The 22292-nt window shown below is 41.5% G+C and overlaps 1 protein-coding gene across 3 annotated transcripts; it reads right to left on the reverse strand.

Annotated features, from left to right (window-relative positions):
• Positions 1 to 440: 440 nt before the first annotated feature.
• Positions 441 to 21192, reverse strand: u2surp (U2 snRNP-associated SURP domain containing). 3 transcript variants are annotated; one of them, XM_052133935.1, is made up of 26 exons: positions 21130 to 21192; positions 20151 to 20249; positions 18570 to 18681; positions 17312 to 17430; positions 17142 to 17209; positions 16971 to 17059; positions 16755 to 16790; positions 16547 to 16629; positions 16295 to 16460; positions 15965 to 16176; positions 15304 to 15347; positions 12826 to 12930; positions 6602 to 6668; positions 6340 to 6524; positions 6049 to 6211; positions 5874 to 5953; positions 5702 to 5789; positions 5472 to 5609; positions 5087 to 5267; positions 4826 to 4906; positions 4671 to 4734; positions 4361 to 4517; positions 4164 to 4274; positions 3955 to 4076; positions 3547 to 3714; positions 441 to 1112 (listed from the first exon to the last, which is right to left on the reverse strand). In XM_052133935.1, exons 1-26 carry the CDS (start codon positions 21172 to 21174, stop codon positions 974 to 976), a joined length of 2922 nt encoding a protein of 973 aa, XP_051989895.1. In that variant the 5' UTR covers positions 21175 to 21192; the 3' UTR covers positions 441 to 973. The 3 variants fall into 3 exon arrangements, with proteins under 3 accessions (XP_051989895.1, XP_051989894.1, XP_051989897.1); XM_052133934.1 differs by having other exon boundaries at positions 443 to 1112; positions 4826 to 4909; XM_052133937.1 differs by lacking the exons at positions 15304 to 15347; positions 16295 to 16460; positions 16547 to 16629; ... (5 more) ...; positions 20151 to 20249; positions 21130 to 21192 and having other exon boundaries at positions 471 to 1112; positions 4826 to 4909; positions 15965 to 16155.
• Positions 21193 to 22292: the final 1100 nt, after the last annotated feature.

Below are 22292 nucleotides of genomic sequence, written 5' to 3' on the forward strand. Positions count from 1 at the left end.
CAATTTCTTTCTGAGATCTTGGCTGATTTCCCCATGATGTCAAGCAAAGAGGCACTGAGTTTGAAGGTAGGACTTAAAATACATCCACATGTACACCTCCTATCAGAACGGAATTGTCTCAAGGACTGACATCATTTTCTGAATTTTCCAAGCTGCTTAAAGGCACAGTTAACTTAGTGTATGTAATATTCTGACCCACAAGAACTGTGAAAAGTAAAACAATCCATCTGTAATCAATTGTTGGATACATTTCTTGTGTCAAGCACAAAGTAGATGTCCTAAATGACTTGTCAAACTAGTTTTGTAATATGAAATCTGTGGAGTGGTTCAAAAATTAGTTTTAATGACTTCAACCTAAGTGTATGTAAACTTCTGACTTCAACTGTAAGTCAAAGCGGTTTGGGACAACATGAGGGCAAGGAAATAAGAGTTTTATTTTTGGGTGAATTATCCAATATATATAACTTTCAAGATATTGCCTTTATATCTTTTCACAATTTTTATAAAATGTTTTAATGCAGAGAACTTGTTTATCTACAATGTATCTGAGCAAACACTGAGGTATTTCAAAGAGGTCACATAAATTGTGTCTTTATTGAAAAGCAAACATCCATACAACTGAAATTTACACTATTTTAATTTAAGTCAGTTTCAAGGGATCTAAAAACCATGAAAAAAAAAAGAAAGAAAAAAAAAAAAAAATAAGACTAGTTTTCATCTTGATTTAGGACTGCCCCAACAACTGTAGTTATTTTATTTTCTGACACCCTGAACATCAAAGGAAGCTGTCAGCAAAATTACATTATAAAACACCCCATAGATTGCCCTTGTAATGTTACACATTGTTCTTGTGCCAATGTGAGCGAGTTTCAAAAGGAGAGGAGGTGAAGAAGGGAATGTCTCTCACACTGATTTAAAGGACAGATGAGGCACAAAAGACAATCCAGGCATATTTTCATTATAGTCAGCAGTCTCAGTGTTTGCTTTTTTTAGATTTCTTGTGAGAACGGTGAGGCGATCGCGACCGAGATCTGGATTTCTTTGAGGATTTTTTGGGCGTTCTTGATCTGGACCTGCGTGACCTTTTGGGTGTTCTAGGTGGGGAAGGAGACCTAAAAAATTAAAAAAAAAGACTGATTACTACCTCCAGCTGGTAATAATAATAATAAAAAAACAGACAGTGGCAAAAAAGTATGTGAACCTTTTGGAATTAGCTGGTTTTCTGCATTAATTGTTCATAAAATGTGATCTCATCTTCATCAATGTCACTAGATGAACACAATGTGCTTAAGCTAATAACAAACTAACATTTATAATCTTTTATATCTTTATTGAACACATCCCATTAAACAGTCACAGTGTTTTGGAAAAAGTGAACCCTTGGATTGAATAACTGGTCGATCCTCCTTTGACAGCAATAATCTCAACCCAGCATTTCCGGTAGTTGAGGATTAGACCTGCACAATGTTAATAAGAAATTCTGGACAATTCGTCCTAACAGAACTGCTTCAGATCAGCCATATTATTAGGATGTCTGGTGTGAATGACTCGAGTTCATTATACAGCATCTCTATTAGTTTTAGGTCTGGGCTCTGACTGGGCCGCTCCAAAAGGTGGATTTTCTTTTTTTGAAACCATTCTGTATTGAATTTACTTTGATGTTTAGGGTCACTGCTTCATCACGACAACTTCTACTGAGCTCTGGCTGGCACACAGCCACCCTGACATTACACTAGTGTTATGGTATATAAAAATACAGGTACTCCGGTACCAAGTCGGTACTCATTTATTTTTTTTTTTACAATACCAGAATTTCTGAAGGTACCGGAGTACCGAGTATCGGGTCTACCCGGTTCCCAATCGGGAACTTTTGGATGCTCACAACAAGCAAAAGATGACGACAAGCAAAGTAGCAGCTGGTGCGGAGTCTCAACTTAATATTGTCGAAAAGTGGAAAAAGCCAGGTTTGGAAATTCTTTGGATTTGAGGCTGATGAAAAGGGAAACATCATAGATCAGCAAAAACCTATTTGTAAACGCTGCTTTGACAATTTTCTGACGAGAGGAAACACATCAAACTTAATAAAGCCCCTGAAAGACAGACACCCGGATTTATTCAAGAAAATAAAGCAGGTGAGTTTAAAAGCATATTATCATTTGCATTAGGGCTGAAATGTTTAGTCGACATTATCGAAAATAACAAATTGTTGAGAAAATTTTTCGTTGTCTAATAGTCGTTTGATCTCATTTAACGTAACATGAAATCACATTAAACTGAAATGAAGTGTGAGAGCAGCACTGCAGTGCACACCTGATGGAGAAGAATTACACAGATCACAGTCCAGTCTAAACTTTCACAGCTTCATCTTATGTAGATCCCAAAGTATTATGGAATTATAAAAAAATAAATTATAATAAATCCAGAAGCACTCTCGTTGTGGAATAAGCAGAGCCGGAGCTCTTTAAAGGTAGTAATTCCCAAACAATTCAACCGTAGTTTCATCAGTCCACAAAACACTTTCCTGGGGGTATGGAGTCAAAAGTTTGAATCAAGGGTGTGCAGAGTAAATCCAGCCAGGTCTCCTAAGCAACCAAAAATGGCCCGGTGGCTATTGAGGGTAGAGTCACATGGGGTAAGCTCCTCGCGGTCACGATTAGTGGTTCTCGCTCTCAATGGGGCACGTGGTAAGCTGTGTATGGACCACGGAGAGTAGCATGAGCTTCCACATGCTGAGAGTCTCTGCGGTGTCATGAATAACAAGCCATGTGATAAGATGCGCGGATTGACTGACTCAGAAGCAGAGGTAGCTGAAACTAGTCCTCTGCAACCCGGATTGAGGTGCATAACCGTGCCACCACAAGGACCTACAAAGTAGTGGGAATTGGGCATTCCAAATTGGGGAGAAAAAAAATTCTTTCAAAAAAAAAAAAAAAAAAAAAATGTTAAACCTTAAAGGTGTTGTAAGCCATTTTAGCCAGTCTAACTTCCATGAGACTGAGCCATTGATTTAGCCACAACCCCTCTTTCCAAAAAAAAGTGCTGATACCTCTTGGAGAAACCGACACAAAGCATGTTCTCATAGATGTCATACACAACAGTAGCAAAATAGCTCCTCAACTGACAAATTATAAATCAGAATATGGCATTAAGCCTCAATAATTCACTGAGAATGTGCAAAATGATTGACATGTCAAAATGCCTGCGGACACATTTTCGTTTGCCGTTAATAGATTCTAGAGCTGTCAGAGACCAGCGAGATCTCCCAACAATTATTTCATTAATTATTCTTTCAGGGAGTAGGACCATTTTTCCATACCTTTTCATGAAAACAATCGCCTATAGCACCTTTAAATTAGTTAAAAGATTGTATAAATTTGTCTTAAACTCTGGTTTAATCATATAAATTACAATAACAAAAAAGCGCAAAGGCAGGCAGTTCCAAAGGGTTCACATACTTTTTCTTGCCACTGTATGATAATGACAATAAAATACCACAATCTGTGGGATTCAGTGTTATGCTTTATGATGAGAAAATCATTACATTACCTTTTAGATGACTTCCGATTGCTGTCTCTTGGAGAGTCTTTGTAAGAAGACCGAATACTCTCCTTTGCATACGATCTATCAGAGCGCTCTGATCGTGGTGAAGGTGACCTGCCACGTCTACTGCTGCTACTTCGAGTGGGGCTGGGGGTGGGACTGTGCCTCCGTTTTCTTTGAAAAAAGCATGATTATGTTAAAGGAGTCAAACAAAATGTAGCTCATATACTGTTACCTTGAAAAAATTGTCACGTTTAATGCTTTCATATAGCTACTCTAGTGTAAGCACAGATAAGATGCATTTGTAAGTATTTCTAAGAGTGGAACATTTACAAAAGCATATACCTCAACATTGAGATTTATTCATTCATTTTCTGAATGACTTTTGGGGTTTTATACATATATTACTCTTACTTTTCTTTTCTACTTGGTGTAGATTCTTCTTTGTCCTTCTCTTTGTGTGACACATCAGATTTGTCTTTGTCTTTTCTCTCCTTTTCTTTCTCCTTGTCTTTTTCTGTCTCTTTCTCCTTCTCCTAAACAATAACAAAACAAAAAAAAAAATTTAAAATGACCAAATAAGTTAGAGGAATGTTTTTCCAAAACAATTAGATGATACCAACCCTCTGTAGTAACTTGTCCCGATAGAGCTCTACTTGTTCTTGAATACTCTGTCCAGATTTTTTGGGTCGTTTTCCAGATTCAAGCTCATCTTGAAACTTCATGACTTTAAGCTGCATCAGAATAAAATAAATTGGCAAATAATTATGCATTGCTGAAGAGCTTTCTGAGATGTTAAGTACATTATCTTTAGGTATACCTCAATTTCTCGCAATTTGGCACGTTTTTCCTCGCTCATCTCAGAAAATTTTGCAGACTTTGAATCATATTCTTCTCTAACAGGATTAGAGTAAGATTGCTGTTCTGTTGAGCTGGAGCTCTTCAAAGAGTCTTTGCTCTCAGCTTCATGTTTTGTTCTATGACACAAAGTATGAGAGTTCCAAAATACACAAATGTAATTTTGTGATACACTACTGCAATCTTTTTTCCAAACCAATCCAGAAATACCAATAAAATGTAAACCGATAAAATTACATTTACAAGGAAAAATCAGAACACACAGATCATACCTCTCTTTACTTTTTTCTGATTCATCTGGCAGATCAAATACTTCCCATTTTGATGTGGTTACAGCTAAACAACAATGTAAAATTAACTTTTATACACAGTATATGAAGCTGAAAACTGTGGTTTAAATAATGTGATGAATGACATTTGGACTAACCTTGAGCCTCCAAAGCGGCACCATCTACTGCCTCCCATTTTGATGGGGCTACTTTAAAATCAGTTTTTTGCCCAGAGTGATCTACTGAAAAAAACAAACAAAAAAAAACATGTTTCTTGCAAAGTCCCTGCCACTATATAATAATAAACTTTGGCAAGCATGTCAATCCTTTTCATGTACTTCCAAAATAAGAACGTAAAATAATGCACTAAGTGGGAGTTGATAGTATGACTGGTAATGAGTCTGAATCAGAATTCTTACAAGGAACACCATCTAGATCATCTTCTGCTCCCTTGATGGGCACTCCATCCAGATCGTCAATTGGCGCTCCATCAATTGGTGCTCCATCGATGGGTGTGCCATCCACATCGTCCAGAGGAGCACCATCCAGCTCCTCCTCCACAATAGGAGCACCATCGATGTCCTCTGTTTTTTCTGGTTGCTAAGTCAAAATGTATAAAATGCTTAATCACTCAGCCAATGATAAGAGGTCTACTCCAACTAATTAGAACTGCCAATCCCAACTTGATGCAAAAAATAACAGTGATTAGAACAAGACAATCAAGAAAGAGTGATATGTATCCAAGCATCCAATCTTCATCTATGACTAGGAATAAATGAATCAGACAATTTCAACAAAACTAACCTCTGGCTCTGGCTCTCCAATCTCCTTCTCTGGATCGAGACTCACAAGCCCCAGGAAAATGTTCTGCAGTTTAATCAGGAAAGGATCAGGATACACTGCCCAGTCTTCCCATGCACGGAAACAGGACATTACTCGTTGCTTTGGAGATGAAGTAAAGAAACATCAACTCCACACAGTGCATTCAAAGTAAAAAAACAAAAAACAGATGTGTAACAAACTGGATAGCATACCTTGAAATGCTCTGATTGTAAGTGGCCCTGTATTGTTTTATAAGTGGCATTGAGATCAGAAAATATCTGACAGAGTTTTGTTTCAAAGCTGTAAGAAAAATAAACATTAGATAAACAGACCAACAAGAAGATCTAATATGTGTGTGCACTAATGAAACCAAGCCATACTTACAATTTTCTGTAATATGAGGCATTAGCAACTTTTGCAGAGGAGTTATACAGCACATCTGACACCAAATATAATCTTGCAATCTGGGGGGGAGGCAGAGGGCAGAAGTGGACAGGAATGAGAACCAGAGAGGACATGCATGCAGAAATATTAGTCCATCCTAGTTTGGAAGTCTGACCTTCTTTGGCAAAGGGGTTTTAAGTATGGACAGAGACTCAGCGATGCATTCCACAATCTCCTCGGCAGCATCAGCACGCAACAGGCAGAAGAGCATGGCTTCAGCTATGTCACTCTTCCTTGGTGTGAGACCTCGCAACATCTCCTCCAGTTTATCCCTCTCACTGCAATGAAAAATAATCCTAAGAACACGCTTCCAAAAGCCTGGTTGCTCCATTATTTCTGAAGAGTTCATATTTTAATGAAATGATCCAAGACAAGGAAAGCAAACAAAATTGACACTGATACATACTCGTCTTTCAATGCACCCTTCTTACTGGTTTCTTCATCATCATCATCATCATCATCAACAACTTCTTCAAGTTCTTCATCTTCGGGAGTGCCATGTAAATATGGGTTGAGAGGAGGTGGTCGCCAAAAAGACCCGTTCTTAAACATTCTGAAGTCCTCAGTTTTCCATTTGGTAGGAGATTCGCCCTGTAAACAAAAAATTTTATACTGACTTATCAACACCTACGACTATATTTCTGTAGGTAAAGATAAATAACACTAACCTGTAATATAGTGTATAACTTCCACCGGTAATAGACGTGAGCTGGACTTTGATTTTCAAATAAAAACCTGTTGAATCCATGAAAAGATAAATGTTTGTTTTGAGACCTTTCTCAGAGTAGATATACAAACAAGAAAAATAAGAATTGTGGAAAATTGTAAAATTAATATTAAACCATTTCTTTTTCTTTATGCCATGCCAGCTTCTATGGCTATATTCATGGAGAGAGCCAGGATTAGTTATTCAAGAATATAACTAAATAAGGTTTAAGATTAATTCTTTCTAAAAACCTTAAAACTAAATTTGGATTCACTTTCAAAAGTATCAACAGAATAATACAAGTTCCTCAAATGTGTAGAAGTATTACAGTCCAGTAAAATATGTTTATTGGAAGCCGCCGCCGCGCCGCCTTCTGTTTTGCCACGCCGGAAGAAGCGCCGCTCCCAAAGGCTGCCGGAACCGGGTTTAGAAGCGACTGTCTCGCCGGAGACTCTCCCTCCAGCATCGCGTTCACCCTCCCCGCCCCCCCGGGACGCGCAGTTGCCGCCAAGCGGCCGCACTGCTGCCACCTCGGAGAGCGAGGCGGAGGACAAGGGCTGCTGTTCCATCATGGCTTCGGACAGCGAGGAGTGGTCACAAGCCTCCTCATCGGCCCAGGAATCCAGCAGGACCGCGCCGGAGTCCAAGGGGAACTGATACGCCTCCTCACACAGGCCGTCGACCGCCTCGGGCTCGAGTGGTCACCGCCCCCTGAGCAGGCACCCAACAGATTCGACGGCTGCTTTCTTCAAGCCGTCACCGCGCGGCGCCCGCGGCCCGGGCCGCTCCCTTCCTGCCGGAACTCCATTCAGTGGACGGCGCCGCCGAGAAGGGCGGTAGATGGCGGTCTAAGCCAGTGCTCCCGTCTAAGGCCTGCAGAACTACTTCCGCCTGTGTTGGCCGCGCCTATTCCGCCGCCGGCCAAGCCGCATCTGCTCTGCATTCCATGGCCGTCTTGCAGATCCTCCAAGCGGACCTTCTTCGGGAATGGGATGAGAAAGGCAGGCACCCAGAGGCTGTTACAGATCTAAGGAGCTGACGGACCTCGCTCTTGCGCCACCAAAGCTGCAGCTCAAGCCCTAGGGAAGTGCATGGCCTCGCTGACTGTAACCGAGAGACACCTGTGGCTAACGCTAGCCGACATGGGAGAAGCTGAGCGCTCCACGTTCCTCAACGCGCCGCTCTCTCCGTCCGGTCTCTTCGGTTCCGCGGTAAGTGGCATTGTTGACCGTTTTTCGGAAGTCCAGAAAGCCACCCAAGCCATTAATCTCTTCCTGCCTCGCCGCGCTAGCTCCTCTGCAGGCCGCCCACGTAACCAGCCTCCTGCACGAGCATCTTCAGAGCGCCCAGCTCAACAAAGCCAGACTTCCCAGCGTCGACAGGGCGGCCGCCCCAGATCGAGCTCAGACAGCCGCCGCAGACCGCTGCCCCCCCGCGGGCCTCGGCCTAAGATTGCGCTGAAACCTGAACAACCGAAGTCCTCCTAGCTTTGTTTAAAAAATGACGGCTCAGTCCCGCCGCGGCCGGACCACCGTCAAAGCTTCGCCCCCTGTCAGTCCCCTTCTCTCAGGCTACTACAGTGGTGAATTCAGCAGCCAACAAGCCGGTGTTACTACCCGCTTGCCTGCACTCAAACGCCATTTTCACGGCGACACAAAAAGATCTTGTAAAGAGCAAACATGTCTTGTGTAGAAAATGTGCCCACAATCCAGTGTTCACCCCTACACACAAGCATTACACTTCCCGTGTCCCTATCAGAGAACAAACATGTCTTATGTGTAGAAAATGTGCCCACAATCCAGTGTTCACCCCTACACACAAGCATTACACTTCCCGTGTTCCTATCAGAGCACACTCACATAAAGCGGGCACAGCCCGCTCGAGTGTTAGAGTCAATAACGCGCCCACGAGCCCGCGCGCGTCCCCTCTCTGCCCGCTCTGTCACACGGCCAGCAAACACCTCTCTGTGTAAGTCCCGCGTCCGTGACTATGCTCGCAGCATCACTTAACAGATGTGACTCTTTCCCCATTCATCTCAATCGGAAGTCACTCACAGAACAGCATGTCCCTGCTGTCTGCGAGCAGTCATGCATAAGCACAATAAGCGCTCACACATTCTGTTCAGCCCGCTGTGTACGGCAATCAGGGCGACTCGGCCATTCAGCCTTCTAGTGTTACGCTTCAAAGCGTGGGAAGCTATCCCAGGGATATGCAAATGGGTGTTAAGCACAATAAAACAGGGCTATTTGCTACAGTTCGATCGCCGCCCTCCCGCTTCAGGGCGCGGCTCGAAACTACTGTGAACACGGAAGCAGCCTGCATGCTTCGTTCAGAAATAGCAAGCCTTCTGTGCAAAAGGGCCATAGAGAGAGTGCCGCCTTCACTGAGCGAGTCAGGGTTTTACAGCCGTTATTTTCTTGTCCCCAAGAAAGACGGCGGCCTCAGACCAATATTAGATCTCAGGGTTTTGAACAAGGTGCTTGCAAAAAGACCGTTCAAAATGCTTACAATCAGGAAACTCCTCGCGCATGTGCGCCAGGGTTACTGGTTTATTTCTCTCGATCTGAAAGATGCCTATTTTCAGATTCAGATAAATCCCCGTCACAGGCCACTCTTGAGATTCGTCTTCGACGGTCAGGTTTATCAATACACCGTCCTTCTGTTCGGCCTGTCCTTAGCACCCCGTACTTTCACGAAGTGCATGGATGCGGCGCTCGCACCCCTGCGGAGTCAGGGCTTGCGAATTCTGAACTATTTGGACGATTGGCTGATTTTGGCAGTCACATACGGAGCTTCTGTCTCACAGGACAGTTCTTCTCAGTCATCTGAACAGTCTGGGTCTTGCAGTCAATTGGACCAAGAGCTCACTGCAGCCCACTCAGGCAATTTCCTTCCTTGGAATAGAACTAGACTCTGTGGCAATGACGGCTCGCTTATCTACACGGCGCGCGCGACTAGCCGCGTCTTTTCAGATGAACAGCCTCACGCCTCTGAAAAAATTTCAGAGAGTGTTAGGTTACATGGCCTCAGCCGCAGCAGTACTTCAGCTGGGTTTACTGTGCATGCGCCCGCTTCAGCATTGGCTAAACACCCGCGCGTCTCGCCGGGCGTGGACCACAGGCCGCCAGCCGATCAGAGTGACTCAGACCTGTATATCAGCTCTGCAGCCTTGGACGGTGGCCGAATGGTATCAGCGGGAGTGACGATGGGAGCTGTATCACGGAGTTGGAGCAGCCGGGTCTCGCGAGGGCTCGCCGGTTTTCGGCCTATGGTCAGTTCAGGAAAAGCTCCTTCACATAAATTGTCTGGAAATGATAGCGGTCGAGTACGCGCCGCGCGCTTCCTCCCGGTCATTCAGGGTCACCACGCCCTGGTCCGCTCGGACAACAGATCTGTGGTATCCTATCTAAACCGCCAGGGCGGTGTCAGATCCAGGAACCTCTTCCATCTGACAAAACGCATACTAAGTTGGTCCCAGGGCCACCTGCGCCGCTGAGGGCGACACGACGTGCCAGGCCACCTGAACGACGGCCCAGACAGACTGTCCAGAGACAATGTTCCCCAGGGGAATGGTCCCTGCACGCTCAAACAGTCCAGAAATTATGGCAAATATTCGGCAGAGCAGAGATAGACCTCTTCGCGTCAGAAGAGAACTCTCACTCCCCAGTATTTTTCTCGAAAAGCGAGGACGCGCTGGCCCAGGACTGGCCCAACCGCCCGCTTTACGCCTTCCCTCCCGTCTCGCTATTGCCACAGGTAATGCAGAGGATCAGGGAAACGCGTCACTCGGTGCTCCTCATAGCCCCGCGCTGGGAGAATCAGACATGGTTCACGGAGCTTACGCAGCTGTCTCTGACAGCCCCGTGGCCCATCCCAGTGAGAGCAGATCTCCTCTCTCAAGCTCGCGGCATGATCTGGCATCCCCACCCAGAGCGCTGCACGCGTGGGTGATCAACGACTACCCGTCGCTTTGCCAGAAGGAGTAATGAACACCATCATACACGCTAGAGCCCCTTCCACGAGAAGACTCTATGCGTCCAAATGGTCGGTGTTTTCAAAATGGTGCACCGACAGAGACCTGGACCCACGGACATGTGGGGTGTCGTCACTGCTCGTGTTTTTACAAGAGCTGTTGGATAATGGCAGATCCCCATCCACGCTCAAAGTGTACGTGGCGGCCGTCGCGGCGTTCACCGAACCCCTGCACGGCCAGTCACGGGGAAAAAACGAGCTGGTCATCCGCTTCCTCAGGGGAGCTAGAAGGATGAACCCCCCGCGCCCCCATCGGTTCCTATCTGGGATCTTTCTGTAGTTCTCGAAGCTATGAAAGCCCCCCCTTTCGAACCGCTTCAATCCGTGGATTTGAAATACCTTTCACTCAAAACCGTTTTTCTGACTGCCCTGTCATCAGTTAAACGTGTGGGAGACCTTCACGCGCTGTCTGTCAGCGCTGCGTGTATGGAGTTTGGACCAAGTGACTCCAAGGTCATTTTAAAGCCTAGACACGGCTATGTCCCCAAGGTGATCGGTACTCCTTTCAGAGCACAGATTATTTCCCTATCGGCTCTGCCAGCATCTCTGCAGGCAAAACTACTAGCGGTTTAATACGCTACAGCTCCCCTGGTGAGCTGCACTAATGGGACACATTCCACACAGACCGGCACCGCCACTCTGTTTTTCCCTTCCCACTATGTGCTTATGTATCACACACACACTGACCCGCACTCTTGCCGGCCACATATTATTTCCCCACTCACAAGGGCTCCCCCGGGTCCCCCCTTCCCCCTGGGGCTCATGCAGTGGATGCTTGGCGCGCACGGCGTTGACAATGGGTTCCCGTAGCGTAAGCTAGCTTACGCAATACGAGAGAACCTCTCGTAAGAGAACGTCTCGGTTACCTACGTAACCTCGGTTCTCTCTAGATGAGGGAACGAGTATTGCGTAGCTGGCCGTGCTCGCGCCACGAGCGATTTTCGTTTCATTCAATGAAAACCAGGGTTCCAGCCTACTGAACTGCGCTTATATGCACCCTAGCCACGCCCATTCTGGCGGGCTTTGGGACAGTGAGCGCTGGCGCCTCTCATTGGGCACGAGTTCACGCAAGTTCGTCTATAGGCTGCAGCAGTTGCCGCAGAGCAACCAATGAGCTCGCTATCTAGCCCGCTCAAGGTCTGCAGTTGCTGCACTGCGTTGACAAATGATACAAAATTAAGGATAATTTTTTGGCTTCAATATCTCAGAAAAGATGAATCTTTCCCGTAGCGTAAGCTAGCTTACGCAATACTCGTTCCCTCATCTAGAGAGAACCGAGGTTACGTAGGTAACCGAGACGTTTTCTTTCATATATTGTTGAATTGAAAAAACAAACAAAACAAAACAAAAAAACTGCTGGATAGGCTGGATTTTCTTTATTCGTTTAAAATCAGGCATCTGATTACCAAGAAATGATCATTGGCTTTCGCACATAAACTTTGGATTGGTGATGTTCTGTAGGCTCCCAAAGCCAGTCGTATACCTTGGTGGTGTACAGTATTCAGCCATTTATATGATTTCCTAGCTGATCCATAAATAATATTTCCATAGTCCAGCTTGGAGCGAATCATGGTTCTCTACAAGTTCATAAGAGTTGAACTGTCTGCTCCCCATCTGGCTTTGAGAAATATAAGACTGTTTGCTGTCAAAGGCCCAAGAAACCTGTTCTCTTTAAAACTTTAATGGGGACTTCATCCATAAACAACTGGTTCATTGTGCAATGAACGAAGCTGACAGAAATGCAAACAAATATTTTTTGTTTGTGAGGACTTGAAACCCTTCTGTGTTCACCAGGAATGTATTTGGTTTATCTTCAGTTGGATTTTTCACTCGATAGTATTCATGTACTTGCTTCTGTAGCAAATGCAGATATCATCTATATATAAACAACAATGAACACCAGAACCAATATATTAAACCATTTAAAGTGATCAGAAATTCTGTCCTAAATTACCTGCCTTGTGTAGTTCCAAACCCATAAGTATTGACTCAAAATGAACCAATACAAATGGACACGTTAGGCAGAATGTTAGTGATGGACAGCCACAGTCACTTTCATTGTACCAAGGAAGAAGGAAACTCTTATAGTTTGTGACAAAATAAGGACAGAATGTTTTGAACAAAGTCAGCGCCTTATGCCCTCATTTAACTCACCTGTAGAGCGGATTGTTGATCTCTCTGTTCATGATCATAGCCTCAAACATGGGTCCCTCACGCACCACAAACTCGATCATTCGATGGATGAGAGAGAGCAAATTCCTACGAGAAAAACACAGTTAAAGCGAAACGGATTCAGCGCCATCACCAGCCACACCTAAACAGCTCCTACTACTACAATATGACATTTGATGAAATACTATATTTTTAGACTGCTTTCCATGAGCCAATAGATATGTTCTTTTGAGCTTTTAAGATTTAAAACTGACTGGCAGTGTGACAGCTTTTAACAAAACATTTAAATCCTCTCTATAGTCATCTACAGAGTCTCAGCCATAGCATTCTTCCCTCATATGGTGTCTAGAAGTAGAAGTTATGTGATCCAAAGTGTCAATTCTTCATATTTATCAAGTGTGGATGGAGAGGAAAAAATAACCATGTAATCACTTCAAGAGTCAGTTAAGGGATAGGGACAATAATGGGGTTCCTGGACTGGCTCGTGAAGTGGCCGATAAATCAACTGATGATGTTTCTCAAATGTACTGAAGCACAAATCACAAGTATTGGAGCCGATCATACCAATGTCAGGCAATCATTCTGTATACTTTCCCCAATCCATCCCGTGACGCTTTTCTGGTCCCTCGCAGCTGCAGACAGTTCAACTTGTGCTGCTCACCAAGGCCAATGTCAAAGGTCACCGAGACTTTGGGGATTGGGTGTTGATTTCGAACCATGCTACTGTAGCAGTTCAAGTGAGCAATAGCCAGAGGTGTTGTCTATGTGTAACAGACTAGGTGAATGTGTAATAAGTGTATTCTGTAGTGTTTAAGATGGTAAATTAGTAGGGCTGGGTATAGAGTTCGATACATTTTAGGCACAGACCGAATTGCCTCCAAACAATTGATTATCGAGAAATGTCTTCTCGTTTGGTACCAAATTTCGATACCTAAGGGGTTAATCACATCAACCTCAGTGATAAGCATGTAGCATGCTAGATGTGCCCAAATCTAAAAGTGCCAGTGATTGGCTGTGTTTAGGCATCAAGGAAAAACACTAGTTTATGCCGGTTATGCCCAGAGACGTGGCTCACACGTGAGGCTATGTTTTGTATGCGTTTCAACCCCCTAGATGTAAAAGATGTGGAAAAAATCAAAAGTGTGGCTACATTTCACCAGGGTTGATGCCAACAGTGGGCGATGCAATATTTGCGACAAGATAATTGCTACCAAGACTGTCAACATGACAAATCTGATGAAGCACTTGACAGTGCACGGAATAAACTTAAGGGCAGAAAGTTGCTCCGTCTTTGACTGCAAGAAGACCGGCGCTATGACTGGGACTCCGACAGGTAAGTTAACGTTTAGCAAACAATCCAACAAACAAAATCGACTAACTTGTAGTGGTACATGCAGGTGTACATGTTAAATTAACATTTCTGTGCGCAGCGACATAGTCCTATAAACTGGGACCTATGTAAATTTAGATATTGTTTGTATGTATGGCTATAGATTGCTAGCTAAATCGATGCATTAACAGTTTAGCTTTCTTTTTTTTCTTTCTTCACATTAATGTTATTTCATAAAATTGGTATTAAAAAATCGTTTAGGAACCGGTATCGAAGTCAAGGTATCGGTATCAAAAAATGTTTAAGGATATCCAGCCCTATAAGTTAGTACTAGTGGAATGGATCACATCAGATGAAATGTGTGACAAAACCTTAGCAACATTCTTGAAAGGATAGTTCACCCAAACATGAACATTCTGGCATCATTTACTCACCATCATGTTGTTCAATAACTTTGACTTTTTTCTTCGGTGCAAGAAAATGTTTGGCAGAATGTTAGTATCAGTCACAATTCACTTTCATTGTATGAAAAAAATCAATAAAAAAAGATTAAATGAAAATGGTGCATGAAGCTAACATTCTGCCTAACAACTCCTTTCGTGCTCCACAGAAGTCATACAGTTTGGAACAATGTGAAGGTGAATGAGTAAATCAAGACAGATTTTTCAATTGTGGGTGCATCATCCCTTTAAAAACATCTCAATAAGAGAATGACCAAACTGCCAAGCATGCCTTAGCATTGACACCTAGAATAATTCTGTGTAAAATGGGGATCTACAAACATCAGATATGATTGATTCATAATGTAAACAGAAACAATAATAAACTTAGAATTACATCCTCTTAAAATCTAAATGATCATTTACAGAGAATTGCTAATGAATGTCCCTCAAGCTTATATTAAATTCACTATCTGAGCAGTGTAACACAAAACCTTTATATGTAATGTAATGAATGTGTATGTATGTCTACAGTTAGTAGCTTTTGTTCTAGATTTTCATGCAAGGCCTCAACTATTGCTCACCCAAACCAGACTCTGGTACCATGTGTATGTCCAATCTTTCAAACTACAGAGATGGGATAAGTTCTCTACATTTCATAAGAATTTGGAAAAAAAGAAAAACATGTACCTTTCTGTTGGGATAACCACTTTGACTATGGCTTGCGACAGAGTCTGGATATGAAGTCACATCAGATAATAAACATAGAATATATATGTGAGTATTGTTAAAAAGAAACAAGCATAACACTAAATGCAACATACACTCCAACAACAAACGTGTTTTACAGTGTCCATTTTAAAACTTGACTGATCACATTCCTAGAGAAAGAGGCCCTGAAATGCTACATGATCTGCATCAGAATATTTTTTGCTTTTAATTCTAGGTTCTTTCTTTACATTTCTCTCTAAATAATCCTTTTTTTTAACAAAAACCAAAACATTGCATCAATCAGACAATATCAAAAGCTGCACAGTTCATCCTCACATGGCTTTGAAAAGCACCATTGCCTATTAAATAATTTGTCCAAGGAATATTCTACATTAAAAAAAAATCACTTACCGGTACAATCAGCATGGTACATATTTAATTTATATAATGATTAATTCAGTAACAAAAGTTGCTAAATTCAGTAAACTTCTTAAGCACAACACTTTTGTACAAAGGAGAGTAATACAAAAGTATAAGCCTACCACTGTTCCAAAAAATGCATAAAAAGAAAGTAATTCCCCCTAACTACATTTTTGACCATGCTAACTGATATCTTTTTGTCCCACATATGCCAAGTTACCTTCTCAAACTCGTCTTTGCTCTTTGGAGGGGGAGGCATAGGAGCATTGGGGTTCTTCAGTCTTTCTTTGGGCTGGGCATTGAAAGGAAGTCCAGAGGGTGGTGGCGGAAGGGTGTGCTCCATCATAGACGGTGGAATATATATTGGGTGAGGTGGAATTGGTACACCTTTGCCCCATCCCAGTTTCATTTCAAAATTCATTATCATTTTGCCTGAAATAGACAGCATATGGCCAGACTAGTCAATGGGGTAACAAAGTCATTAGAAAACCCAATAAATGAATAGACAGACAGACTAACTGTTAGACTGAGATTAGACAGACAGATTTACCATTTAAATGCTTAAGTGCACGTTCAGCATCTCTCCTCGTCATGAAGGCAACAAAGCCACAGTTCCTCTCTCTGGCCCTTTCCTCATCAGTCCTAGGCCACATGATTTTCACACTGGCTAATGGACCATAGCGACCAAATTCCTGACAGAGCATCTCCTCGTTCATCTGTAAAGAGTTAAGTCTTAGCATGAAACACTGATGGGATTCAGCAGTTACCTAAAAAGAATTCGGTAAAAAAAAGCTTCAGTTACCTGTGGGTTTATGTTCCCCAAATAAAGATTTGTAGTTGTTGGATCACCAACATCATGTGAGCCAGGAGCCGAATCATCCAAAACTGAAAAACAAAACAAAAGCGCTGAATAACACATCAATTTTTTATAATTTTTCCTCCATGATGCGTTACATCAACACCAAAGAAAGTAACGTAATTGCATTGCACAGTATATAAAACAAAATTACCACTGGATGGACGGTTTCTTCGTGAAGAACCATCCACTAAAAGAAGCAGAGAAGCAGTGTGAATTTTGTTTTCTTGATTAAAAAGTGTACACGCTTCTGAACTGTGGGAATGGGCATGAAATGTGGGAGGGGCACAAACTTGACTGGGTGTGACTACGTGAGTAAAAGGAGGAGTTTTTTTGTGGGGGAAAAAATATACATAAAGAAAGAACTTACAGGATCGCCTTCCTTCCGTTGTGGAAAGAGGCTCAAAACGACTGACGCGGCCCTTCAACCTGTGACGTTCATCACGCTCTTCCTGTATTCTACAAAAACAATGGAGAACAACATTTAATATCCTATTAAATGTGCTAGTGTTTGTTAAATAGTAAGGTAAAGAACACTAACTGTTTTAGTTCTTCTTTGAAGAGTTCAAGGTTGCTCTTTTTCTTTTCTTTGTCTCCCTTCTTCGATGCCTAGATAAAATAATTGGAAAATATTGGTTATAGCACAACACAATGCGTGAAAGATAAATTGAATAATAATAAATAAAAAAATACAAAATAAAAAAAACGTACATTGCGCTTGTCTACAGCTAAAAACTGTGGAGTTTCCAAAGGTAAAAAACTTTTTGTCTCCAGAATCCTTGACTTCGGTTTGTAAAGCTTTCCTTTCTTATCATCGTTTACCGCTTCCTCTGTAAGGGATAAAGCAGCATTGAGAGAATAAAAAAAAGTGAATATAAAAATATTTAGCCAACTTGCATTATTGTTGGAAACAACAAAGTAACCTTGTTCTTTATATATATAAATATATATACATTTGTATAATCATACATGTGTTTTCATCCACAGCTTTTGTTTATCTATTGTTGTGATCAGTAGACTACATAATTAAACACACTTTGGCCCCGGAAACACAATAAGTAGTCAATAAAGGCAAATAAAGTGCTTGCTCAAAATTCTGTGTGAAGACACAATGGTGCATATAAGGCTGACTAAATTATGCCTGCTCGGACCCAAATCAGCCCCCATTATTACAGGCAGCTCTGATGCTTCTTTGGTTCTGTGTAAATGAACTGTAGCCTTAAACTTTGTTGTTGTCATGATAGAGCATGCATTTCAATATGTATAGTTTCATAGATTAAAAGTATCATTTCATTTTTCTACATTAATAATTTTATATTCAAAACATTCATTTCATAACATTATTTATGCAATTGTAACTGCTGTGTAAATGTAACTGTCACCTCAGCGCAGCATTAAAGGAATAGTTCAACCAAAAAAATGTATTTGCTGATAATTTACTCCAAGATGTATCAGAGTTTCTTTCTTCATCAAAACAGAATATTAGATATTTGGTATTTCATTTCAGGCCTCCTCCTTTAAACAATGCAAGTGAAAATATTTTTTGACAGTCTGAAAGGGTGCTTCAAAATAATCCACACGACTCCAGTCGACAAATACAGTTGGAGCTTTTCACCCATCCCTACCCGAATACACCGATAAGGAACTGAGGGAGATGGAGGGTGGGTTTGGGTTCAGAAGAAATGTATTTATCGACTGAGTCATATGGATTATTTTGATGCACCCTAAATATGCATTTTGGACCATCACAAAAATTCATTCACTTGCAAAGGAGGTCAAAAATGAATTCTATTTTGATGAAGGAAAAACAACTTTTACTCTGAACTATTCCTCTAAACTCTGAGCAAATACACATTTTCTTGGTATATATGCCACTTCAGATGCCGCTTCTGTGCCACCTTTGAAGTGTAAAAATGGCTTAACATTAAACCCTAAGGTCACTGTAACAACGTCCAGATGATTAACTTACCTTTTGTGGCATTGGCAATACCACCACGGACAAAAGTCTTCACTTTTCCTTCGCCTCCCTCAAAAGCAGCAAGAAATTCTTCATAGATCTCTGCAGCGGCTCTTTCGTCCTCCTGTGATTAATCACAGAATGCTTTAGTCATTTAGCAATATAACTAAGCAATATAATGTTAATCTTATTTCATAAACCTTTGAGCATTAAAGTTGTAGCAATTACCATACTTTGTGTGTTATATATCTATTATTATTATCTATGCAATACTGGTGTAATCTATTTGTAATAGGCACTGTCTATGGCTACTGAAACCATACTTCAGTTTTTGAGTAGGAATAAAACTACTGACACTGCATGGTCACTAAATATATTGTACAGGTATATACAGTATATATATATATATATATATATATGAACAGATGCATAAAACACTAGGTACAAATGCTACTGTATTGGTTTAACAGAGAAATTACAAGATAGTTTTGATTGGGAAGAAGGCTAGCATGCATGCAATTTAGAGTAAGTGACAGCCTACAAAGAGGAGGTGCACACTCTGACACACTGGTGTCAGGAGTAGAACCTCTCCCTCAACGTCAGTAAAACCAAGGAGCTTGTGAAGAACTTCAGGAAGAAAGACAGAGAACACAGCCCCATCACCATTAATGGAGCACCGGTGGAGAGAGTCAACAGTTTCAAGTTCCTCGGTGTCCACATCACTGAGGAACTCACATGGTCCGTCCACACTGAGGCCGTTGTGAAGAAGGCTCACCAGCGCCTCTTCTTCCTGAGACGGCTGAGGAAGTTTGGAATGAACCACCACATCCTCACACGGTTCTACACCAGCACTGTAGAGAGCATCCTGACTGGCTGCATCACCGACTGGTACGGCAAAAGCACCACCCACAACCGCAAAGCCCTGCAAAGGGTGGTGCGAACTGCCAGAAACATCATCGGAGGTGAGCTTCCCTCCCTCCAGGACATATATAACAGGCGGTGTGTGAAAAAAGATTGGAGGATCATCAGAGACTCCAGCCACCCGAGTCATGGGCTGCTCTCACTGCTACCATTAGGCAGGCGGTATCGCAGCATCAGGACCCGCACCAGCCGACTACATGACAGCTTGTTCCCTCAAGCAATCAGACTTTTGAACATTTGATCTCTCACGATCAATAATCTGATATCTCACACTGGACTGTCAAATATATTCTCCTCAATACAACTACTGTATATATATTTTATTTTTAAATGTTTTATTGTATGTGTATTCTATATTGTGTATGGTTTACTGAACATTGTATATAATTATTGTGTTGTGTATGTGTACATTTGATATGTAAATTGTGTTGTGCAAGTATGTTGTTTACTGTAATTGGTATATGTCTCATCACTGTCATGACTGCTATGTTGCTTGGAACTGCACACAAGACATTCACCTACCTTTGCACTTATGTACATGGTAGTGCGACAATAAAGTGATTTGATTTGATTGATTTGAAGTGTGAGGAGATCAATAAGATACAAGTTGATCAATATTGTAAGTTGCATTATGAATGTCTCAGCCAGTAGTAATTTACATGATGTACTTACCTTCTTCTTGAGTTCATCTTGCTCTTTTTTACTTAGTATTCTTTTTGAAACTGCCATCTTGCCAATACTAAATGCCTTTAACTTATTTTCTGATAAAGCCTGCATGAAAATAAGAAAATAATTTATTAACACAATGCGTGACATTTCATTCACACACCTGTACAATCTGTCATATGGAAATATGATTAGTAGACAGTACAGGAATACTAAGAAAACACATACAACACAAAAAAAGCAGAGAAAAATATATGTATCAATCTTTTGTAGTAAGGTTGATGTTGCTTCTGTGGAGTAATAAGGTTTCCATGCATAAGGAGCATCAGGAGGAACAGACAGCCATCAGAAACCCATCACAAAGTGTTTTAACAGCCACTCCATGACCATCATCTTTCCAAATGTTCTCGAAGTACACTGTGTCTTACAAGTGAACACAACAGCAGTACACCTTTTCTGTTGACAACATTCACGTGGCTAGCGATATTAGCAAACATGATCATGTTAGCTCTTCGAAACAAAACGAGCCTCCTAAATTAACTATAAGTATAGCAATGCACAAATTAGATTCGTTTAACGTTAGTGAACGTAATGCATCTCTGCGCAACAATATGACTTAACGTTGCTTCATATTTAGTTCATGGTTATATGTGCCAGCAAACAATAAATACACATCAAATTATTTAATTCTCTGTTGTGGTGATACCAATATATATTTTAAATATGATCACATGTAGAATACATTACATGCAGAGTTTAAACCGTTAAAAGATTTATTATAGAAAATCAGTGCAGCCGCCGGAATTCTCGCTAACTACACTGCTAACGAGTTAGCATCTCAAAACGACCAGCTTGAAGGGCTACACTTGCTGTCACAAAACAACAAACTACAGGCTCACACAAAACATTGTTGCACTTCTATCTTCATAGGTAAGACAGTATGGCTTTAACGTAATGGTATGAATTTAAAAATGTGACAAAATACCTTTGAGTTGGCTTTATGTGCCCCACCTGGCGTTTTGTCCGCCATTTTGCCCGACACTGTGCAAGCGCGTGAAGCGCGTTCACATTTGCTCACTGCACGAGATAATGTCACGTCCATTACTGTGGACAGGAGTCGGTACAGTCTGTTTGATGTTATACATGTTATATAAATTGTTTTTTGGTGGACGCCTGACCCCAAAACTTTCAAACTCCGATATAAATAATAATGTTTGCATAGTTTATGTAGTGCACACAGTATTGTGCTGCCTGAGCTGACATGGACGTCATCTGCTGAACTAAACCGTTACTTTAGACAACGTTTTGGAAGTCTTTCCTGGTTTGGAAGAAGATATACGCGCATATGTATGCTTTGTAAACATTTGTTTAAATATGTGCTAGCCAGAGGACGGTTTCCCCAACTGGAGTCTTGGTTCATCCATGGGGTTCTTCTTCATCTACTTAAAAAATAGGGAGTTTTTGCTTGTGTCCCATTGGCTTACTTACTGGGAGATGCTTTTAAACAATGTATTAAGAAATGTGCTGTAAAATATACTGTCAATTTACTCATATCGATAGGCCTATCCACTCTCTGTGAGGCCTAAGCGGTTATTAGCTTATCCCATTCTGAAATCACAATTATCCTTATTAAAGGGATTCATCCAAAAAGCCATTTCAGATGTGTTTGACTTACTTTCTTCTGCTGAACACAAACAAATATTTTTTAGAAGAATATCTTAGCTCTGTAGAGCCATACAATGCAAGTGAATGTTGACCTGAACTTTCAAGCTCCAAAATTACATAAAGGCTGCATAAAAGTTATCCAGTAGTTAAATCTATATCTTCAGAAGCTATATAATAGGTGTGGGTGACAAACAGTTTAATATTTAAGTCATTATTTAATATAAATCTCCTCTTTCATATTCTGAAAGTGGTGATTTATATTAAAAAGGGGATTTAAATATTTATATTTTTCTGCACCCAAAGTGATTGTATTGCTTCAGAAGTCATATATTAAAACACTGGATTCATATTACTTTTATGCTGCCTTTGTGGACATTCAAAGTTCTGGTCACCATTCACTGGTGAGACCAGCTGAGATATTCTTCTAAAAACCTTTGTTTGTGTTCAGCAGAAGAAAGAAAGTCAATCCGGGATGGCGTGAAA

Source organism: Xyrauchen texanus, chromosome 9 (genome assembly GCF_025860055.1).
Source record: "Xyrauchen texanus isolate HMW12.3.18 chromosome 9, RBS_HiC_50CHRs, whole genome shotgun sequence".
Classification (NCBI taxonomy): Eukaryota; Metazoa; Chordata; class Actinopteri; order Cypriniformes; family Catostomidae; genus Xyrauchen; species Xyrauchen texanus.